We start from the raw sequence: 14,061 nt of genomic DNA on the forward strand, positions 1-14,061 counted from the left end.
GAAGCCTTTTACCTAATGTCCCAGTGCTAACCTGCACATAAATGACACCTCTTCAGAACACTGGTTGAGGCAACAATCCAATTAATACCATGCACAAAATGCACTGGGAACACCTGAACAGGGGAAATCCTAAATGCCGTTGGCAGTCCCGCTTTGTAACAGCGTTCCGAAAAATCAGTGGCTCTTCTTGGGTTTTATAAAGTTTAAAGCGTTTGGAACGCATCGGATTTTTACGTCCTTTGCGACTGCCAGCTGGCAAAAGGGGGGAGAGGCAGGGCTGGCACAGTCCCGACCCGGCAGAGCACGACCACACGATAGCGGCGCACCAAGTCGCGACGCCAAGTTTCCCGCTCGTGGGCGCCGCGCCCGGAAACTCCCGAACGGCCTCGGCCGTTTCCGCCATCCCCCCACGCCGCGCCCGGAAACTCCCGAACGGCCTCGGCCTTTTCCGCCGCTCCCCCTCCGCCGGGTCACGCGCCGGCTCGGGGCCCGTGCCAAGTCTCGCGAGAGGCGGGGGCTCGCGAAGATGGCGGCGCTGTGCGAGAGCTTCACGCTGTGCGGTTTGGGTCCCAGTGGCGGCGTCGGCCTCGGCGGCGGCCTCCTGGCGCTGGAGCCGGGCCCCGACCCCGACCACGTCCTGCTCACCGACCGCGGCAGGACGGCCACGCTCTTTAAGGTAACGGCCCGGCCCAGCGCCGGCCGCTCCTCCTCGGGAGGCGTCGCTGCTGCCGCTGGGCAGCCGTGGGAGAGTCCCCGGGCAGGGCCTCGGCGGCGGCGGCACCTCAGGGCCGCTCTCCCTCCGGCCCGGCCGCAGGACGGCTGGGCCTACCTGTCACCGGGCGCCCCCCCGCCTCGCCTCGCCTCGCCTCGTCCCGCCCGGCCGCAGGCCGCCATCCCTCGGCTGGAGGCGGGACCGCCGGCGGGGGGGAGCGGCGCTGGCTTCGGGGAGTGGGGGCCCAGTCCTGCCCGGCCCAGTCCAGTCCTGCCCGGCCCAGTCCAGTCCTGCCCGGCCCAGTCCAGTCCTGCCCAGTCCAGCCCTGCTCACCTGCGCTCCTCCGCTGTCCCCCGGCCCGTCTGCCAGCGGAGCGGGTGTCGGCTTAGGAGGTTGCTTGCATATTTCTCCTCTTGCTGATTTTCTCTCTCCGTTCCCCATTCCAAGACATACTTCCATCCCGAAGCTGCAGGGTACGTGACGTTTCCTTGCAGTAGCCAGGGTGATGTGCGTTTTGTCCGGCTGTCAGGTTTATGTCAGCTGCCTCACTGTTGGCTGGAGGATGAAAGATTTTCGTTTGCAGCACTTGAAGCTAAAAGTATGTTCTGGTGTCTTTTAATGTATGCGTCTATTTCAGTAGACCATAGTAAGAAATTTTAGGAAAATATTTTGGGTTTCTGTCTTTAATTGGCTTTCACATTCATGGGGCTAGGGATTGTATCTTGGTGGATTCACGATACAGCCTCCTTTGGGTTGTTTAGTCCCAGTGCTGATCAGGGCCATACACGAGAACATAAATATGTTGGTAAATATGCCCAGTGTAGCCCTAGGCCAAGGAGAGGGGGTTGAGTACCCTCAGAGCAGCCAGATGCAAATCATACATAAACATGAGTTTAGACAGTAAAATTCATTGCTCTTGGTCTCAATAACTTACACTAAAATAGGAAGAGAAAAAGCGTGGTTCCATGCATGATTGTATTAGTGAGTAAAAGTAACTTACACTAGTGATTAAAAGTAATGTCTTCACTTTGGAAAAGCCGTGCATTATACCTGTGCTTTGTGGCATAAACCTATCTGACTATTACAGGTCAAAGTTATTTCTCGTGTCAAAAGAAATAATTTCTAATTAATGTAGAGTTCTTTCATGTTACTCTAAAATTTTTTGGTATTAAAGTGAGAAACAGGAATGCTCAAGCAGAAGTTCTGAGTATAGCAGTTTCCATATTTTAATATTCTCATTCAAATCAGATGTGGCTACCTTGCATTTGCATTCTGTCATGAGAAAAATCCCCAAAGCGTACCATGCTATATTTTAATTACAGTGCCTTTGTTCTGACTCTTCTAGGTTTCAGATCAGAAGCCACTAGGTTGTTGGTCAGTTAAACATGGGCAGATTATCACATGTCCGGTTGTATGCAACTTTGAAACTCATGAATATATAGCTGTTCATGATGACAAGGTGAGATCCTTTATCTTTTCTTAACGGGAAAAAAGGATATAGTGAGTCTTTTAAGTGAGTGTCAATAGGGAAGAAATCAGCGGTGCTACGTTTTTGGTTAAAAGTAAACGTATGGAGCTCTCACCAGCCTCTCGCAGTTCAGGTTATCTCTGTTCTTTGAGAGGACAGGGATGTGCAGTTCTACGGCTGCCCAGTGTGTTCTTTTGTTAGCAACTGAAGATCATCTGTGCTGAGCACCAGTTATGCAGTAGCCTTTTGAAAACGGAAGCATTCTCCGTGAAGAACGCCTTACGCATACATTCTCTAAGGATGAATTATTTCTTTTGTTGCAGACTGGTTGACATTTAGAACTGCATGATTATGTAACTGAAGTGGTTAAAATAGTTCATACCTGCATCCTTGTTTTTCTGCTTGTATTTTACAGTTAAACATTTCCTGTTTGTGTACTTGTAGTGTTTGCTCAGCATGTGCTGAACCTTTGGCTTTTTTTATTTGTTGCTCATGAAATATCTTTCCTGACCTTTCATTGTTCTCCTTGAAACATTCTCTTCCAGATCAGGTCATCTGTATCTTAATCTGCCTCCATCACTTTCATCTACTTTCATTGAGAATTCTGCTGTATCTTTTTCCTTAACCTTACTCTTTCCTATCCTCCCTTTCCAATTCAAGATTTCTGAGCTTGGTTTGTGTTCCTGTCATCCCTGCTTCGGCTTCTTCCCATGCAAACTTCCCTGGGTCAGTTTCCGCTAAGGTTGCTCTGAATGCTTTCTGTATATTTTCTTCCCACGTTTCAGTGACACTCAATTGCTAGTGTTTTGCGTGCTGAAAAGTCTATATATTCTTGTTTTACTGTGCTTAAAAAATGATGCTTCTCTTAAAGGTTTTAAGAATATGGAAGAACAAAGATATTAACTTGGACAAAGTATTTAAAGCAACGGTAAGTCTCTTACGTATGTTCACTTTTGTGTTAACATTTTGAATCCTGGTGGAGGGAAGAGTTGCTAATTTTCATAGTACTAGTAATATTATATTTTAGCTGACCATTGTCTTAACTTGCACTTCATGATGTTCTGGAATATTGCAAGAAATCTACTTGGACTGAGAGACTTGATCATCAAAGTATTATTCTTAAAATTATTTGTATCCCAAGTCCAGAGTTTCGGAGGACTTTCTTTAAAGATGGTGAATTACATTCAAATGTAGATTTTTCTGTTCTGCTGGTGGATGTGTTAAACAGCGCTTTGTGTTGTGCTGTATAGCAGTTGTTAGAACTCCTTACCCTCAATTATGGTTTTTCTGATACGATTCACAAGTGTGATGTTCATTGGGACACTTTCCTGGCTTTTTGTTGGTAGTGATCTGCGACATTCATAGCATTTCACAAAATTGGCATCTACTAGACCTATGTTATTAGGAATCCTACAGGTTCATCTTTCTTCTGTTACTCATTTATTGAAAGAACTAAAAAAAAAAAAAATCACTGATGAAACACTTGGCTTTCAAGGTAATGTACTGAAGAGCATACAAATTTTTTTTTCCGTATAGCTTTCAGCTGATGTATACAGAATACATTCACTACCCAATGGAGGGCCAGTGGTACTATTCAAAGGAGGTGGTGTTCGAACTTTAGATGTCCTTTTGGAAGCCCCACAACAAGAAATTCAAAACATTATCTCAGACGAAGTCATCAAGTAAGTGACACAACTTTATGAAGTTTGCTTCTTGCTCAGAGGAATTGATGATCATGAGAGTTGTTCCCTTTTTTGAGGGGGGTAGGAGAGAAATCTGAAGACCAGGATCTTGGGGTTGGGTGGGTTTTTTCAACACATTGTTTTTAAAATCTTAAAATTATTTATACAGATATCCTAAAAATTAGAGGCCACCTAAGGAATAGTGATATGACTTTAGGTGTAAGTCCTAGAATTTAGAAGACATTCATACAGCTTTCTGATTTTAGGTGGAGTGAAGCTTTTATGGAAGGTCAACAACCTGTCTTAATTTTTACTACTGAGAAAGTGAGTCGAATACTTTTTTAAAAAACTTTCATAGCAGCAAATCTAAGTGCTTTTTCTAAAATCCATCACCTGTTTCATTGGATTTTAAGAGCTTTTAGTGAAATCATTATCCTGATTTAATCAATATCCAATATATGTATTGTTTCTGATACAACAGTTAAATTGAAGTTGTGTTGCTTTCAGGGCTGAGGAGCCTGATTAAGATTAAATACAGTACATGATTGTGTGACTCTTCATTGACCTCAAATACTTGCTCATTGTGAAGAACTTATTAAATAGGATTTATGTTTTTAAAAAACAAGAGTTATACATGAATCTGTCTTTATTTAAATGCTTCTCCTTGTGAATCCAACTGTTTCATCAAATTAGAATTTTCTTTACATGCTTGAGTCTGCAAACTTTTCTGAATTAGGCTGTATGTCTTATAGAAAACAAAATCCTAATTTCGCTTAACATTCAAAGTTAAGCAGTACCAATATCTGAATTTCTGTTATCTCTTCTTTGTGTAAATTAAAGGAAAACTTTATTTTCTTTTTTGTTTTAGGATGGGGATTTTTTTGTCTACGTACAGAAACTTAAGATGAATAGTCTACACAAATATAAGCTTGAACAACAGGAATTATCTAAACCACTGAGTTTCACGGCCTATATAAAAAATCAAATAATCACACTTCTGTGTTTGTGTAAGTTAATTTTCTAACGGGATGTGATAATAAAGCAAAGAATTGTATGGAAGGACATAAAATGTTGACATTTATTAATTACTGTTTAACATTTTTTAGCTCTTTAAGCTTTCATAAAACAGCTAGTGGTAGAAGTTGTAATTAAATCTTCCTGATATTTTGATGGCTGCAAGGGCTGACCGTTCCTAAATGTTACGACTTGTACCTTGCAGATCTCGTGCTAGCTATACTTTCATTTTGCTGCTTTGCATTATAACGTGTCCCTTAAATATCCTGTATTATTTCTTCTTTCAGCACTCGCTGGATTTTGTTCTCTTTGGATGTCCTCTTGCCATATCATATCAAATACTTTTTCCACAATAATAGATGATAAAAGCATCATCACTTTTCTTTGACAGATTCCAATGACTCTGTGTACAAGGTTCTGATACCTCTGCAGCAAAATACTGAAGAGGAAGAGCAAATTTTGTCCAAGTCACTACTACTAAACCTTTCGGTATCTGGAAGTGTTCTGAAAGGAACTTCTTTCGTTGTTCTTGATAAAGACCACGTTGCAGTATTAGGAAGTCTAGCTGCATCTGGTGAAGAATCCAAAGGTAACTTGAAAAATCAGATTAAGATGTTGTAAGGTCTAAAATTTCCTTAGGCAAAGCACTAAGCAGGAAATAGTGCAAATAAAATGTTAGTTGACTCTTGAAACTAGTACGTAGTTGAGCTGTGCTGTTCAGAGCACTAGCCAAAAGATAACCTTTACCAGTGAACCGCGTAGTGTGTTGCAGGACTATACTCACTGTTGTGTTTCAGTATTTGGTTGCATGGTGTTTGTGAAACAAAGTTGAGAACATGCAGCGAGAGAACTCATGGATGGAGGGGAATTAAGAGGAGGACTTGGACACTTGTAAAAGGACCCCTGTGGGGAAACAGACCTAATGTCCGCCAAGAAATCAGTGTCTAAAATAAGTAAAATAAACACTTCAGTCTCATGCCTAAACTTCCCAAGTGTGGGATCACCGAAATTTATGCCACTGATCATGGCGTTTTATGACAAAATGTTCTTCCTGACTGGAAGCCACACTGGCTGCTGTCCCTCTTGCCACAGCTTCTTGTTTAAAGCTCTTCACTGGAAAACTAACTCATCTTTAAGTATTTTTCTTGAGATCTAACCGGAAGGACTTCGTTCCTAATGTTGAATACATTGCTGACTGAGCTATTTTGAAACAGTTGTTTCTATTTCATCAACTGTTTTTAACTGAAAGTAGCAAAGGCAAATGTAGCATTTCTGTTGCTTTTTGGGTTTGTAATATCTGTCTCTTATTTTCCCTAGAGTGCCTAACAATATGGAATACAAAATTTCAGACGTTGCAAACTTCAAAGGAACTGCCTCTGGGAACCAGTGGACAAGTAAGTTCAGTCTTTAATTTGTGGTCCATAAGCTTTGTGCATTTGGCATGATAGCAGTGAAGAGACTGGTGGGCTTCAGAGTTCTGCTTCTGTCTGGAAGAGCAGTGAATGCCAGCTTCTGAAACAAAGCTAATATTGACCCATTGATGAGCTATTTTTGTCAGAATATTTAGCAGGACAATGGTGGCCTATGGCAATTTCTTTGGTAATTCAGTACCTTTTCACTTCTGATGGTCTTGATTATTTGATGAGAATGAAATAGCTAATTAAACAGAAAACCCAGCCAGTATCTATTCTGTTGAGATGATTTGCAGTTGATGGTCTAAATGATCTCTGCATCTCCCTAAATAGCATTTCAAGATATTCAGGTGTCAACTGATAAGTAAACTGACACCTAGGTAATAAATGCGCTAGTGAAATAGAACAGCTGGCTGGTTTTGTCTTAAAATTGCACAAGAGGGAATGTAAAAAATAAAATTATCAAGTGGACTTAATGCCTCGGAGCAGCCACTGTACTTTAAGACATCCCTGGAAAATACTCAACAGAACGCTTCTTATTTCATATTGTGTTTAAAATCAACAGTTAATGAAGGTCTGCTAACAAGTGTTAAACCTACCGAAAATAATTTAAAATAATCTGATTGCTAACTTTTAGTTGAATTTTGTAGTAAGGAGTTAAACATCAGCTTGTGCAGCATCACACTTTCTCTGCTCATCTCCTCATTAATGATATGTTTTAATATTTTTTTAGTTGTGGTGTTATGAGGAAAAATTTTTTTTTACTCATGGGAAAGTGTTAACAGTGATTATGTACAAGTGTGAAACGTCATCTTTGGCAGCTGCTGTGGGAAAGCTCAAGGACAGTCAAACCCCTGGTAAGAATTTTTATAATTACAGTGAAAAGATCTTGTAAAAGGAAAACTTCTGAAATTGTGTAAAAATTACTTTACTACAGTCCTATAAAATCAATTGAATCTAAACAGCTTGAAGTAACCTTACACTGTATTCTGTTCCTAGCTGTTTAAATTTACTGTTGCTGAGAACAGCGAAGCACACAAATGTCTGAATTTATTGTGGCTTCACTTAGCCTGGGTTGTCATTCAAATACTGGCATTACTGAAAGTACTGGAATGCTAGCTATGAATACTGAAGACAAAATGAAGTGCTATCTCCTATAAATTATTTTCAAACAGTTTGTGATTAGATTGGGCAAATTGAAACCTTAGTTTGTAAACTTTAGTTTAAAATTGCGCTGTCATAGTCTCTTTAATTTAGCGTTGCACTGGTAAAATGTTGTTGCAAGTAATGCTCACCATAAATTGTGTAATAACTTATTTCTGTTCCTCCCAGAGGCTAAATGGAAAAACAGTATGCAAAAGGAGTCCTAAAAATACCTGCTGCTGAGATAAAACTGGAAACTTTCTTAGCATAAATGACTTGGATTATACTTTAGAAAATAACTATTAGTATAAGAAGTTGATATAATATCTATACTTTAATAAATGTGCTTTAAGTGTTACCTTCATAAAGTTTCATTTTTGTGTTCACAGATGTGTCTTCATTTGTGAACTGGAATACCCTTGGAGATGAAGAGCTGGTGGTTTCCTTTCAGTCACAGCAGTCTGTAGCTCTAAAATCTGAGTCCAAAATGACTGTAAGTTAGCATTAGGAGCATGTGAGGTTTTTGTTTTGTTTCTCTTGCGTCTTCCCCATGCTGCTACTTTTACTTTTAGGTGTTGTAGCAGAAGGAAATTTCACTTTGTATTTGTCACTCATTGTTTCTAACGCTGTTTCTGGCATTGGACTACCCAGTTACTAATTGTAATCTGTGCAGCAAGTTGTCACGTGAAGTTCCTAGTTATCTTGACTGAAACCCTTCAATATATACCAGCTGAATAATAACTTTTATTTTTCTTTATAGTTAAGATCAAAAAGGAACACAGTTGCTAAAGTACAGCCAGATACCTTATCAGTTGGGCAGCTCTTGCTAAATCTAAAAGTAAGTAAACCAAATAACCTAAAGTAGTGTTTTAGACACTCTCAGAATATTCTAGTTGTCTCTTAAGCTATTCATCTTTCCATGTCCTCTTGCACGTATCAAGTTGACAAAGCTGCCTTAAACAGGTGAGTTGGAGGATATTGTTATTATTGTGCTAGAAGACTAAATAAGGTGGGAGGATATTTCACCTGAACTCTGCTTTTTTAAGCTTTTTTAGGTTCTTATTTTATGGCTTTAATTTTGTTGAAGACATTTTGGATCTAGAAAGTAGGAATGCTAGGAATTCCACTGCAAATATAGCAATAAGCTGTTTAGTTCCTTTCTAAAACTTGCTGCAAGTGTTATGATGCTTCAAGTTGCATTCCTTCCTGTGTGAACGTACCTATAGTTTGCCTGTGGCTGGACATCTTGATAATGTTACTGAAGTAACAGGCGAATAATCCCTGAGCAATTATTGAAAAATATTGCTTACCTGAGTTCAGAGTGAGTAATTACCCTCAACTGGTGCTCTCGTGCTTGAGAGAGACTACCAAAACGCAGAGTGGTGAGGGGGGGTTTTGTAAATTTTTTTAGCTTGAATTCCAAAATACATCTGTTTCTACTTGGTCTAATTAGTAACAGTACAGTTCTCAAACCTATGCCTTGTACTTCTGAGTTGCACAGTATTTGTTGTTTTCAGGACGCTTCTACAACTGCATTTGAAGATGAATTGAGACAATTGATGTCAAAAGCACAGATGCCAGATTTCCAAGCTACCATTGGATGTGTAATAACTGCTCTTATAAACAGATGTAAAACAAATCCAAAGTACTACCCTCGAAATTTCCTGCTACAGATAGTCCAAACCCGAGACTTGTCTTACAGGTGATGATTCTGCATTTTTTCAATTATAAGGAATAGTCTTTAAAAGTAAAAAAAAAAAAGTAGAAATCCAGTTCTTTATAAAGCATTCTTGAATTATCAGAATTTACTGTCAAAGGTGCTTATGCTTATTTTCTGATGAAGCTCACACTTCCCAGATGGATTTTTGTGTAAAACTACATTAATACTTCTGCATTAGTTGTCAATGTAGTTTTCAATGGGTGTGAACTATGCAGCCTATTCTTTTCATATTCTTGCAGTTTATGTCCAGATTTAATGGCTGTTGCTTTGGAGAAAAAAGATGTGCATCTCTTACAAATCTGCTTACAACGGTTTCCAGATATTCCTGAAGAAATTACTTATGCTTGCTTGAAAGTATTTTTAAGGCAAGTTGGAATCACTCTTTTTTTTTTTCTTTTTTTTTCTTCTTCTTCACCAAACCAAGCCCCTTAATGAAAAGCTGTGTGTTGCCAAGAATGGCTTTAATTTTATAGATGAGCAATTAATACTGTGCATTAAATTCTTAATTCTGACTACAGTGTATGTTGCAGTCTTGCAGACTGACAAACTTTTTACAAGATGTCTGTTGCATATGTTAATTCTAAAAACTATGTAAATAGTAATTAAATGAACATGCCTTTTGGTAACACTGCCAGCTTGAATGGCATTCGCATCCTTCTACATATGTTGTTACAACTATCTGTTTACTGTGCAACAGACTTAATTGGGAACTTACCTGGGGTAAGAACGTCCCTCCCCCCCCAAAAAAAATTCTTGTAAGTTCACGACAAAAATGGTTTTCATATTCCAAAAAGGATGAAATTTTAGGTAGGCACTGTAACCAAAAGACAAGACTGTTGTAACTGTTCCTCTAGGCTTCCAGAGCAAAAAGGATTTTTTTTTTTTATTGGAAACATCTGATCTATTTCATTTCATACCTTAGAATTGTCAAATACTTTCTAAAATACTATTTCTAAATATTAGGAAAATCATAACTGTCTTATGGGTTGAAGCAGTCCCACTAATTTCAGAATACAATAACAGTCTTGAATGGGGTTTGACCTTTAAATCAGCCTATGACTGAATGCCTATGAATGTCTAATAATACAGTAACTTATATTGCTGGAATAAGAGCAGTACATGTATTGTTCAAGGTTCATAATTACAAAATATTAACTGTTCTGTCATGTCCTTTATTCATTCTGCAAGACTTTATATTTTAGTATATGTTTTCACTTTTATAGTAAGTTTCAAAGAGTTCATAGTATGTGCTACTGTTGGGTTGATGGCATTGTTGATTTTAAAGCTAATAATTAAAAGTATTATATGTCTGAAATTTTCTTCTACAGCATTAGTGAAGCCTATCTTCAAAGAATAGATGTGAATCTAGAATCTGTAATCTGTTACATTGATATTGAATTCAACAATAAAGAAGTTAAGACTGAAATTGTAGAAAATGGTTTCAATGCGGAGCTGGAACAAGACATCTGGGATACTAAAATCGCAAAGGAAACCCATCTGATGTCTGATGGTGAATTCTGCCCTGTTGGACCACAGAAGGCAGCATTATTGTATCCTCTGTATGTTTTAATGAAGGAAAGTCAGTGTATTATATGTGATGTGAATGTTTTTATATTTAGTATTACTAAAAGACATATCTTCTGTTACTGTTGAAAATTTCTGAGAAGTTCTGATAAGAGAAGTTCCTACTCAGTAAAAAAATTGTTTAGAATATAAATAGAAACAATTAACTTCTAGAAAGCATCTACACAAATTTTATTATTACAATATTGCAAAAGTGTAATGAAACTTTGTCTATTCAAGAGAAAATAGCATCAATGATTTTGATGTTTGCCTGTTGAAACACATTAGCCAATTACATACTTGCAGTAACCAGAACTGTTCAAGCTGTGTTGTGATATTTCAGTTGCTGTATGTATTTCATTATAGAAATAAGGGAGATTCAAAAAGCTGAAATAGGACCTCTCTCAAAGAACCTAGAGAAATATTTTAACTAGAATTCACTTCAGTTTGTAGAAACTGGTATTTTTTTCCTGCCATTGTATTTCCTTAATACTACTGCACAGAAATGCTGTTCTCCATTCAGCTTACAGTGAAACATTTCTTTTGCCTCATCTGAAAAACCTTCCAGCTCAGCAAGCTGTTGTAAGTATGTTAAAATCAAAGAGCTTAAAAACCCTTATTATTTTGCGGGGAGGGAAAGGGAAGAGTTTTTCAATTGTATATCAGAAACTTGCCACTCTTACTGGAGTCCGAATCACAAACTAATGCATGAAAATGAAGTTAGGATGCCTAATAAGGTTTAATGTTAATGAATGTCATGTTTTTTCCACATACATATGGAACTTCTATTAATTTTTGTAGTCCTTGCTTATTTTCGAAAATGTAAATAAGAACCCTCTTTGTGACCCAGCCTACTTGGAAAACGTTCATATTTTGTTAGCAAGTATAGTACCTTTTCTTGATTTGGATGCTTTTTAAGAAAGGAATGAGACATGCTAATTTAGTCATGCATCAGAAACAGAAGTTTAGAAAATATGAGAAACAAACTGTACACTGTGTAAAATGCTAAATGTAATACAAATCGAACTCGACTATTAAATCTCAGATCCTCTCAGTTAAAAAAAAAAACCAAAAACACATACTCCCCTGTCCCTCAAAACCTTAAATGTAACTTCAAGAACTGCATGTACCATAGTACCTAAGCATGCATGTGCTTTTCCAGAGATTCAAAAGACCCCACACATCAGAACAAAGCTGATCTTAGCACTGACCCATCTCCTTGATTTCATTCTTTGGAGAGAGAAAGAATATTTGACTCAGAACAAGATTATGTTGACCTGATTCTGACCATTAGCAATTTATTGTTGGCTACTGAAAGTGAAACTGGGACTAAAATTGTTAATGTTGATACAGTTTTTAGCAAAGTTCCTAGAAAAAGTCTGTGATTGAATTAAATTGCACTGACACAAGCACTGGAACAATGATTACCCCTGAATATAACTTTACACTGAATATTGCTGAGAATCTTCAAACACCTAGCTATAGATGGTGTAGGAGAACCATAAAACTTATTTTTAATGTATAGTGTACAGGCATCTATGTTGCTTTAAAAAATACATTAAAAAAAAAAAAAACCAAAACCTTACAAGTATTGCTGTGTGCAGGACAAAACTCCTGTCTTTTAAATGTTTGTCCTTCAAAAATATTCTGACTTTTCTATTTTTAGCTGTTTCTCAGGTATCTATACTACCTGTATGTGAAATGCAGTGAAAAAATTAATACCACTCTTCCTGGAATACGCTCTCCAACTATAAATCAGGTGAGAAGTTAGTTCTAAGAGTTGTACTTCGTTCGGTTTCTGTGGTGTGTAACTTAGTGAGTACTTGTGAATATCAAGAAGCAACTGAGATCTACATTCATTCTACAAAGTATTGTCTGTTAATATAACCTGTATGAAGTCAAACGTGACACAACATTTTTTACGATCGGAAAATAAATATACTGCCTTAAAATATGAAACTACACATTTTGCATTAGAAGTTAATGTTTTAGAGTTCAGCTTTTAAAGCAAAATCTGTGTCATTTGTGTATCATAAAATATAAGTGTGCTTTTCTTTTTTTGTCTTCAGATTATGGATTGGATGTGCCTATTACTTGATGCTCAGTTCACAGTAATGGTGATGCTACCAGAAGCAAAAGAGTTGCTTTCAAACCTGCATAAGTTTGTGAGAGCCCAAGTAAGTTGCATCTTCTGGGATAATTATTTCATTTTAGTATGGATTTAGAATATGGGTGTTAATAAGGGGTGGGCAGACAACAACAAATTATATAGTAAATCAAATAATGTCTGTTCTGCTCTGTATGCTCCTTCCTGAGTGTGAAACGGCAGTTGCCTCTCTTTCTCATTTTGATTTTAAAAGCTACTGTATTTGTTTGGTTTAAATATCTGAAACTGTGCAGAGCCACAGGTAGTTCCACAGTATGAAAATAATTAAAATTTATTTTACTGTAAATATCTTGTGTTTTCTTCTTTTCAGGTACGGTTCTACTCCGAACTCAACAAGATTGAAGGAAGTTTGCGAGAATTACAAAGACTTAACCACCAGAAAGACTCTCAGACATATTCTATTGAAGTGCTGGAACTTATTTGAATTTGAAATGAATTACTAACACATTTATTTTTTATTGATTCCTTTTATGACGAGGATGTATTAGCACTCCATATTGGGGATGTGAAAAGTTGTTTTCTACATAGGAGGAGCACGGTTACTCTTGTAGCTACATGGGAGTTGTAAGTTTGAAACTTGTGTATTAAAAGCTCTCTTTCTGACTGGATGAGAAGCTGGATGCTTGCTTATATTTTCAAGTATAATTTTGATATGTAATCATAAGAACAGCCCAAAATACCACATGACTCTTAGCAAAGAATTAGCAGGATATTTGCAGTAAGGCTTCAACAGATGTTTCATCAAATGAATTGACATTTTTATTCTACTTGCTGCTTTTTTACTTAATAGTTGAAGTCTGATGAGAGTCTTCAGAGTTCTCTTATCTCCACTAAGGTTATGAACTATAGATGAACTCATTTGAGTTTGCTTCTTTGATTTTTCTATTTTTATGTTGTTTTTACTTTGTCCAAAGATGCCTTTGACATTACAGACCTGGCTTAAACAGGGAAGGTAGCTTAAGTGTAGGTGTAGGGTTGTTACCTAACTCACTGCTTTCTCTCTCCTATGTGTCATGGTAACACAACTTGTTAGTGTACTCTTTCATGCTTTCTTTTCCAGTCCAACCAGGTCCTCTTATGCTGCTTTTAAAAAAAAAAAAAAAAGAGAAGGGAGGGGGTTGTGTGGCAGTTAGTAGTTAAATTCTTGAATGACAATCATCTAAAGCTGTTTTGATGCATC

At 37.9% G+C, this 14,061-nt stretch overlaps 1 protein-coding gene across 2 annotated transcripts; it reads left to right on the forward strand.

The window, feature by feature from the left end:
* The first annotated feature begins 497 nt into the window (after positions 1-497).
* Positions 498-13,489, forward strand: NOL11 (nucleolar protein 11). 2 transcript variants are annotated; one of them, XM_052808026.1, is made up of 18 exons: positions 498-676; positions 2,058-2,171; positions 3,052-3,108; positions 3,717-3,862; positions 4,129-4,186; positions 4,731-4,869; positions 5,268-5,465; positions 6,194-6,270; positions 7,022-7,145; positions 7,821-7,924; positions 8,192-8,269; positions 8,949-9,133; positions 9,391-9,516; positions 10,480-10,701; positions 11,218-11,296; positions 12,381-12,473; positions 12,784-12,891; positions 13,192-13,489. In XM_052808026.1, exons 1-18 carry the CDS (start codon positions 527-529, stop codon positions 13,303-13,305), a joined length of 2,172 nt encoding a protein of 723 aa, XP_052663986.1. In that variant the 5' UTR covers positions 498-526; the 3' UTR covers positions 13,306-13,489. The 2 variants fall into 2 exon arrangements, with proteins under 2 accessions (XP_052663986.1, XP_052663988.1); XM_052808028.1 differs by lacking the exon at positions 498-676 and adding an exon at positions 1,195-1,310.
* The last annotated feature ends 572 nt before the right edge of the window (positions 13,490-14,061 follow it).

The sequence above is a fragment of the Harpia harpyja genome, chromosome 14 (genome assembly GCF_026419915.1).
Source record: "Harpia harpyja isolate bHarHar1 chromosome 14, bHarHar1 primary haplotype, whole genome shotgun sequence".
NCBI classification, from domain to species: Eukaryota; Metazoa; Chordata; class Aves; order Accipitriformes; family Accipitridae; genus Harpia; species Harpia harpyja.

What these genes read in the sequence shown, in the direction of transcription:
- NOL11 (XM_052808026.1), top strand. Translation starts at nt 527, where the DNA reads ATGGCGGCGCTGTGCGAGAGCTTCACGCTGTGCGGTTTGGGTCCCAGT. An exon ending in TAATTTTTACTACTGAGAAA is followed by an intron (nt 4,187 to 4,730) that starts GTGAGTCGAATA and finishes TTTTTGTTTTAG; the next exon opens with GATGGGGATTTTTTTGTCTA. An exon ending in ATAAGTTTGTGAGAGCCCAA is followed by an intron (nt 12,892 to 13,191) that starts GTAAGTTGCATC and finishes TCTTCTTTTCAG; the next exon opens with GTACGGTTCTACTCCGAACT.